Raw genomic sequence first — 9,742 nt, forward strand, 5'->3', positions numbered from 1 at the left:
ATATATATATATATATATATATATATATATATATATATATATATATATATATACACACACACACACACACACACACACACAAACACACACGTGTGCGCATGCGTGCATGCGCATATGTATGCGTGTTTGTGCCACCTCGTCTTAATATTGTATGGCAATTGTAAACATGTGTCATTATCGTGCAAGCAGTGTCATTCATTTTCAGTCTTTCAGGAAAACCTATCTGATCATAGAGAAATATTATCTTGCTTAGAAACAAGTGAGGGCTGGCAACAAAAAACAGCATCTGGCTGCAGAAAATTTGTCTCAAAACACGGAAAAGTGAACATTAAAATAATGATGATGATGATGATGATGACGATGATGATGATGATGATGATGATGATGGTGATGATGATGGTGGTGATGATGATGGGGAGGAGGAGGAGGCTGAGGAGAATGAGGAAGGCGATGAGGAAGACAAATTGAGCAAGGAGGATGGGGAGGACAAGTACAAGTCGGAAGAGGAGGATGAGGATGTGGACAACAGGATGAGGAAGAGGAGGTTGAAGCCCTTTTGTCTCCTCAGCTTCCTCCTCATCCCCATCATCATCATCATCATCATCATCATCATCACCATCACCACCGTCATCACCACTAACATCATCATCATCATCATCATCATCATCATCATTATATTTTAATGTTCACTTTTCCATGTTTGTATGGGTTAGTAGTATTCATTGAGACAAATTTTCTGCAACCAGATGTTGTTTTTGTTGCCATCCCTCACTTGTTTCTAAGCAAGCTAAAGTTGTTAAAAACTGCAGCCATATCAAATATACAGAATATTCTAGGCGAAAATTTCTAAGGATAACTCACAGTTTTGCAAATCCACTAAACCAATGAGATAACATGAAAAACATTTTGTTAAAAATGATGTGGTTGGTATTTCTTTGTCCAAAGTTTCATAGATTGTTGTTTGGGTTGGAGAGTTCTAAGTAACTTAAAGTGAAAATGTAAGCAACAGTATTGTTTGTAGTGAAGAAAATGTTCAGGACACACAGTGCAGAAAATCAGTGAACCATCAACCAGCAGATATATCGTAATTATCTTCTTTTATTGATTCAAGCCAGTGGTATTGTGACTTAAATAAATTTACTGTCCAAAATAAACAAGTTTCTACTTATGTAACGAGCAAAAATTGATCTTATTACAGTAATTGTCTAATCTCATAACAGCATGGAAAATAACCAACAACCAACAAATCAAGGGAGCTTTTATGTGGCCACTTGACTTACTAGAAATAACAGTCAAAAGTCCTTTAAATCACAGTGTAGCCTTATAAATAAGCAGTATATTATATGGTCCCAGATTCTCTGTGCAAAGGGGGAAAAAAAGGAGGATGGTCACTGCTGGAATGTCTGATCATATGTCTGTTTCATCAAAGCTGACTTGGAACTAAACAACTAAGAAAGCAAGATGAGCCAATAACAGAGTTCAGCCTGTTTGCAATAGCAGTCAAATATCCCTCAAATTACATCCGGTTATAGACAAGGACATATTTGGATAATGTGGTATTGAGTAGATTGAGCCTAGGAAAACATGGCATACACATGAGCAGTTCAGTTAAAACTAACCCTGGGCTAAATAACACTAACAATAATAATAATCACCAAGCACAAGAGGTCTACCTGCTAGTAATAGCTGCCTCATCATCCTCAAATTACACCATGTGTATACTGAATTATCTAGTCCTAGATATATAATCAAGATATAGGTGGTTGGGGCTTAATTAGTCCTAGATATATAATAAAAATATAGGAGATTGGGGCTAAATTTGGCAGTTTCCATAAAAGGAAAAGAAAGTAATATCCCATCCAAAAGTTAAAATATTTTTAAAAATCAAAAAAATCAATGAAATTATGATTGGGAGATAACAGTTTACTCAAAGTAGATGCTCTTAGCTTCTGCCACAACCTCAAGACATCTCTGGAACCTGGTGCATGCATTCCTCACTGTTTTCCTGGGAAGATCTCTGAACATTTTTCTCATCTTGGCCACCAGCTTGGCCTTGGTGTTACAGGTAGAGTAGTGGATGTCTTTTTCAATCATGCCTCACACATATAATCAGAATTAGGAAGCCAGAAATTGAGGCTGCTGAAGAGATACAAAACTCTCCAACAACCGCTTCTGATTCTTTCTGGAGGTATTGTTGTTGTTGGCACTCTGTCGCTTACGACGTCGAGGGTTCCAGTTGATCCGATCAACGGAACAGCCAGCTTGTGAAATTAATGTGCAAGTGACTGAGCACTCTACAGACATGTGTACCCTTAACGTAGTTCTCAGGGATATCCAGTGTGACACAGTGTGACAAAGCTGACCCTTTAAATTACAGGCACAACAGAAACAGGAAATAAGAGTGAGAGAAAGTTGTGGTGAAAGAGTACAGCAGGGTTCGCCACCATCCCCTGCCAGAGCCTCATGGAGTTTTAGGTGTTTTCGCTGAATAAACACTCACAACGCCCGGTCTGAGAATCGAAACCGTGATCCTATGACTGCGAGTCCGCTGCCCTAACCACTGGGCCATTGCGCCTCCACTTCTGGAGGTATAGCAAGGAGCCAAATCTATGGCTTTTCAGCAACAACCTTTTCCAGCCAGGGGTTAATCACATCCTCCAGTAGCTTCACATAGCTGTCTAAATTAAGGCTCAATTCAAAGATGTAGGAATGAATCCTGGTGCATGGACATAGTCAGAACTTCTGCTGTGTCCTTTCCTGCTGGCCACAGCTTCATAGCTTCTGCTGCAGCTGTTTTACAGCCTTTACAATGTTCACAGAGCATTCAACAGCAGTCATGATACTGGCATTTTGATACTCAGTGCAAATCATCCTGATGCAGGTAATTCGTTTCTAATATTCAGATGACTTCCAGATGTCCATGTCAACTAAGTATTTTCCAGATTTAATCTTTATGCTCTCCAACACTATTGATTTTTCACCAATACATCAAGCTGTTCCTGAAAAAAGGAAACAGAGAAATCATCAAATTTATCCCAAATACCCTGTAATAGTCTTGAAGATTAAACATCATTTAACATCTACATTTCCACTCTTGTATGAGTCAGACAGAATGTGTTGAGGCAGGTTTTCGACAGTCAGATGCCCTTCTTGCTGCCAACACTTCCCCATGGCCAGAAACGAACAAAATCACTTATAATATGGTGATGCTTGTCTACAATCATGATATCGAGGTAAAGGTACACACAAACACACACATTATATATATAGAGAAAAAAACTACAATTATTGAGTTCATCCATGAAAATTCACAATCACATATACAAAACTTTAATAAGTAAATACACTAAAAAGATCTATAATAAAAATCAAAATTTTCAAGTGACTTAATTCTAATAAACGCTAAGTTAATAGTATAACGTTTAAAATTTTAGTTTAAACTAAAGCTTCGATTAGATAAGTATTGCATTTATTTTCAGTAATATTGTTAAATGTTTTTCCTTTATTTATTGGTAAAATAAGTATTTTTATATAAATTCATTTGATATTTATTGTTAGTTGATATATATACATTCATTTTATTATTATTATTATTGTATTTTGACGCAAAGATTAGCTAAATTTTTGAATAGAATTAATTTTCGATCGATTTATTTTGAAGCGATTTGATTTTTATTTGATTTTCTATTTGAAAATGTGGTTATGAAACACATGTAGTTGTTTTAATATTTATTACTTTGTACTTTTTTGATTTTTATTATTTTTTTTAGTGTATTTACTTATTAAATTTTTCTATATGTGATTGTGGCATTTCATGGATGAATTCAATGATTGTGGTTTTTTTCTCTAAATTATATATTTATATATTATATATTGTGAAATTTAATTTAATTTTAATTTTGATAAATTAAATTAAATTGAATTTTTCAGTGTAAATTTGGATTTTTATCCCTAATATTATTATCATAATTATATATATATATATATATATATATAGAGAGAGAGAGAGAGAGAGAGAGAGAGAGAGAGAGAGAGAGAGAGAGAAAGAGAGAAAGAGAGGAGGAAAGAGAGAATTGAAGCAGTATTAATACCAAAAGGTAAAATATTCACCACTTAAAAGTGTATGTTGCATTAAAACACACAAATACTACGATATTTACCAAGCGAGGAAAACTTTCATATAGATTTTCAGTGCATAAAAGCACATCATAGCTATCACCAGTGGCAGACAGTCACTATTATTTCCACTGCCAGGATTACTAGACCATGTGATTTCAGCCTCTTTTAGTCATATACACACTCATGCACACAATCATTGGCACACCTAGTCAAAAATGGGTTTTTATTGAATTTCTCACAAAAATTAGTGTCTACACAATTGTTTAAAGAACACCAAACAAAAAATAAATTTCCAAAACTATCTTTAATGAGTAAAACAAAAATAAAGTAATTTGATGGTTCAAAATTATTGGCACTTCTACAAAATTTAATAATTAAAAATCAATACTGTCTCCTTTATGCTTAATAACTTCCTTCAAGCTATGAGGATAATTTTCAATTAATTTCAAGTACAGACCAGAAGGAATTTTAGCCTATTCTTCAATCACATATTCTTCTAGTTGCTTCATATTAGATGAATTTCTTGCTTTCACTCTTTCCTTTAGCCCCCACCATAAATTTTCTGTCAGGTTTAAGTCAAGACTTTGAGCCAGCCATGAAAATACATCTATCATATTTTCTTTCAACCAATTTTGGATTAGAAGTGAAGTAAGCTTAGGATCATTGTCCAGCATGAAGGTCCAAAAGCATCCTAATCCCAGTTGCTTCACTGATGACTTCAGGCTTTCATTCAAAACATTGAGATAATTCTCTTTTTACTTCATTCCTTCAATTCGAATTTCTATTGACCGAATCTACTCACAAGGCTTTGGTCAGTACAGGGTTATAGAAGACACTTGCTCAAAATGATACACAATAGAAATGAACCTGAAACTTGCATAGTTGGAAATGGAACTCCTTAACCATATTGCGGCACTCCATTGGTTATGAAGACGAGAGTTCCAGTTGATCTGATCAACAGAACAACCTGCTCATGAAATTAACATGCAAGTGGCTGAGCACTCCACAGACACATATACCTTTAATGTAGTTCTCAGGGAGATTCAGCATGACACAGATTGTGACAAGGCTGGCCTTTTGAAATACAGGTACAACAGAAACAGTAAGAAAGAGTGAGAGAAGGTTGTAGTGAATGAGTACAGCAGGGTTTGTCACCACCCACTGCCAAAGCCTCGTGGAACTTTAGATGTTTTCGCTCAATAAACACAATGCCCGATCTGAGAATCAAAACTGCAATCCTATGACTGTGAGTCCACTGCTCTAACCACTGGACCATTGCGCCTCCACCCATAACCATATAGCTATACCTGCACCTATGAAGAATAAAACCAAATAGTGCTAACTTTTTAATCCAGTATACTAAGTTTTTGCCAATGCAACACACACAAATGTGTCCACAACCTACATCATGGTTTCAAATTTTGGCATAAGGCCAGCAGTTTTTACGGATGGGAGTAAATCGATTATATTGACCCCAGTGTTTAACTGGTACTTACTTTATCAGCCCTGAAAAGGATGAAAGGTAAAGTCAACCTTGGCACAATTTGAACTCAGAACATAAAAGACAGACAAAATGCTGCTAAGCATTTTGCCCAGTGTACTAACGATTCTGCCAGCCTGCTGCCTTAGTCCACACCTACATCATGAGAGTTCAACTTGTAACAAACATTGTTTTGTATAATCAGAAACAATTGAAATCTTATTTACATTTTGACGGATATTTGTCCTCATCTGGTTTGTTGTTAGCACAATGTTTTGGCATATATATCCTCCAGCCTTCATCAGGTGTCTTGGGGAAATTTCAAACCTGGGTTCTCATTCCTAAGCTGTTTTTCAACGTCATTATTATTATTATTATCATTATTATTATTACTCAGGTCACTGCCCATGGGCATATGGTGTAGTGGTTAAGAGCATGGGCTACTAACCCCAAGATTCCGAGTTCAATTCCAGGCAGTGACCTGAATAATAATAATAATAACAACATCAAAAAATACCTTATGAATGAGAACCCAGGTTCAAAATTTCCCCAAGACACCTAATGAAGGCTGGAGGGTATATCAGCTGAAACGTGGTAACAACAAACAAGATGAGGACAAATATCCGTCAAATGTAAATAATGTACATAATTCCTCATCTCTTAAATATAGAACTGTATTAATTGAAATCTTATTACAAACTTTACCTTTTACATGGACAGGAACACAAACATCCATGCCCGAGTTAACAAATGGCAAAAGATTCAACTTGAAGTTGAAAAGAGTGACTAATCTGACATAAATCAGTTTAAAACTCAGCAGTTTCTTTATATCATTGCTGATGATGTGATACATCTATGAGTGTGTAAAACAAATATGTGTATATGTATATAGCCACAGCTGTGGCTGTGTGGTAAGAAGCTTGCTTCCCAACCACAGGATTCTGGGTTCAGTCCCACTCTGTGGCACCTTCAGCAAGCGTCTTCTACTATAACCTCAGACCGACCAAAGCTTTGTAAGTGGATTTGGTAGATGGAAACTGAAAGAAGCCCATCATATATTTGTGTGTCTGTTTGTCCCCCTACCATCGCTTGACAACCAATGTTGGTGTGTCTACATCCTCATAACTTAGCAGTTCAGCAAAAGAGATCAATAAAATAAGTACCAAGCTTACAAAGAATAAGTCCTGGGGTAGATTTGTTGGACTAAAGGCAGTGCTCCAGCATGGTCACTGTCTAATGACTGAAACAAGTAAAAGAATAAAAGAGTAAAAGAATGTATGTCATCATCATCATTGTTTAATGTCTGCTTTCCATGCTAGCATCGGTTGGATGATTTGACTGAGGACTGGCAAACCAGATGGCTGGCTGCACCAGGCTCCAATCTGATCTGGCAGAGTTTCTACAGCTGGATGCCCTTGCTAACGTCAACCACTCCGAGAGTGTAGTAGGTGCTTTTTACGTGCCACCGGCACAGGGGCCAGTCAGGCGGTACTGGCAACAGCCACTCTGAAGTAGTGTTTTTTATGTGCCACCTGCACAGGAGCCAGTCCAGTGACACTGGCAACGACCTCGCTCGAATATTTTTTCACATGCCACCAGCACAAGTGCCAGTAAGGCGACGCTGGTAACAATCACGCTTAAATGGTGCTTTTTACGTGCCACCGGCATAGAAGCCAGTCAGCTGCTCTGGCAGCGATCACGCTCGGATGGTGCTCTTAGCGCTCCACTGGCATGGGCACCAGTCATCAGATTTGCAAATTTGATTTGCTTTCAATTTCACTTGCCTAAACAGGTCTTCGCAAGCAGAGTTTAGTGTCCAATGAAGGAAAGGTATGCATAAGTGGGCTGGCTACATCCCTGGCATTGGCCACGGGTTATGGTCTCACTTGGCTTGCTGGGTCTTCTCACGCACTGCATATTTCCAAAGGTCTTGGTCACTAGTCATTGCCTCAGTGAGGCCTAATGTTCGAAGGTTGTGCTTCACCTCCTCATCCCAAGTCTTCCTGGGTCTACCGCTTCCACAGGTTCCCTCAACCGCTAGGGTGTGGCACTTTTTCACACAGCTATCCTCATCCATTCTTGCCACATAACCATACCAGCACAATCGTCTCTCTTGCACACCACATCTGATGCTTCTTAGGTCCAACTTTTCTCTCAAGGTACTTACACTCTGTCGAGTATGCACACTGACATTACACATCCATCGGAGCATACTGGCTTCATTCCTTGCGAGCTTACGCATGTCCTCAGCAGTCACGGCCCATGTTTCACTGTGATGTAGCATGACTGTTCATACACATGCGTCATATAGTCTGCCTTTTACTCTGAGTGAGAGGCCCTTTGTCACCAGCAGAGGTAAGGGCTGTCTAAACTTTGCCCAGGCTATTCTTGTGCATAATACACAATCTGCAGAGACCATACCAAAGCTGACATTGGAGCTTGATGCCACCTGAAGTAGGTCAGATTCAGTCCAACCATCCAACCCATGCTAGCATGGAAAGAAAAGATGTTAAATGATGATGATGTGTGTACATAATATGCACACATACAACATCCCAAACAGAAGTGCTAACATTTAAAAGAGGTTAACTGACTGCTGTTATCCAAGTTCAACATCACCCCATAGGAAAAAGATTTACCTGTAATAGACTGGTGTCCTATCAAAGAAGGGTGGTGTGGGGTTTCAACTATTCATTGCCATACAAGCACATGAAGGACAGAATGACTGCAGAAGCTAAGGAGCTAATAGGTGGTTAGAATAAGAAATATACAATCAAAATTACTCCAACAGTAGGTGCAGGAATGGTTGTGTGGTTAAGAAACTTGATTACTCAGACAAATATCTACAACTTAGTGACTAAATTAGTAACAAATATCAACAACTTAGTAACTAAATTTGGTAGATGGAAACTAAGAGCCCATTGTTGAGTTTGTGTGTATATCCACAGGCACAGGTGTGGCTGTGTGGTAAGATGCTTGTTTTCCAACCACATAGTCCCGGGTTCAGTCCCACTGTGTGGCACCATAACCTTAGATAGATTTGGTAGATAGAAACTGAAAGAAATCTATTGTGTATATGTGTGTGTGTGTGTTTTCCTCCCACCGCTTGGCAACTAGTGTTAGTGTGTTAGTGTGTTAGTGTTTATGTACCTGTAACTTAGCAGTTCAACAAAAGAAACTGATAGAATAAGTACCAGGCTTTACACACACAAAAAAAAATTAGTACTAGGGCTAATTTGTTTGCTAAAAATTCTTCAAGGTGGTAGCCCATCATGGCCGCAGTCTAATGACTGGAACAAGTAAAAAGATAAGTACGTAAAATTTGAGAGTAATAAGTAAAAGAAAGGAAACATATCTTCAAAACTTTTTATAAAAGAGAGAGAGACAGAGACAAAGAAATTTTGAATAGTGATCTTTATTATTCTTAAGATTTCAAATAGGAATGAAAAAATAGATTGAGAAAAATAATCCTATTAGAATTAATACAAAGAAATCAAATATTTCTCTATCGTATTTCATTTTGTTCTGGAATGATTTCAGATACGAGGGAGAATGTAATGACTGGATAGTGCCAAAACAGGAGCTCCAGTTGGAACACCAGGAAATGGTCCACTTGAACCAGCAACATCAATGTGGGAGTAAGGAATTGGAATGTTGGAATCAATACCATGCTGAAAAGAAAAAAAGAGAAGAAAACAGATATGAGTTCCGTTTCAAATGGCACAAATTGTTATCAGTTTTCACTGGATTAAACATATGCAACGAAATATAGAGATATTACACAAACACACACAAATACATACATACATACATACAAATGCACACACAAATACATACATACATACAAATGCACACATACACAAATACATACATACATACATACATACAAATGTACACACACAAATATATATACACATACAAATGCACACATAAATACATACACACAAATGCACACATACACACACAAATGCACATATACACACAAACGCACATATACACACAAATACATACAAATGCACATACACACACACACACACAAATGTACATATACACACACACACAAATGTACATATACACACACATATGCACGTACACATGCAAAAATGCACACACACACATGCACACATACATACACACACATAC

General features: G+C 37.4%; 1 protein-coding gene across 1 annotated transcript in view; it reads right to left on the bottom strand.

Moving 5' to 3' along the window:
* Nucleotides 1–8,996: 8,996 nt before the first annotated feature.
* Nucleotides 8,997–9,742, bottom strand: part of LOC106874439 (putative aminopeptidase W07G4.4) — a 47,749-nt gene continuing 47,003 nt past the window's right edge. Inside the window, exon 16 of the mRNA XM_052965859.1 lies at nt 8,997–9,270. Within this exon, the coding sequence (XP_052821819.1) occupies nt 9,136–9,270 (135 nt within the window). The 3' untranslated portion in view covers nt 8,997–9,135. The remainder of the gene's footprint in view (nt 9,271–9,742) is intronic.

The sequence above is a fragment of the Octopus bimaculoides genome, chromosome 2 (genome assembly GCF_001194135.2).
Source record: "Octopus bimaculoides isolate UCB-OBI-ISO-001 chromosome 2, ASM119413v2, whole genome shotgun sequence".
Taxonomy (NCBI): domain Eukaryota; kingdom Metazoa; phylum Mollusca; class Cephalopoda; order Octopoda; family Octopodidae; genus Octopus; species Octopus bimaculoides.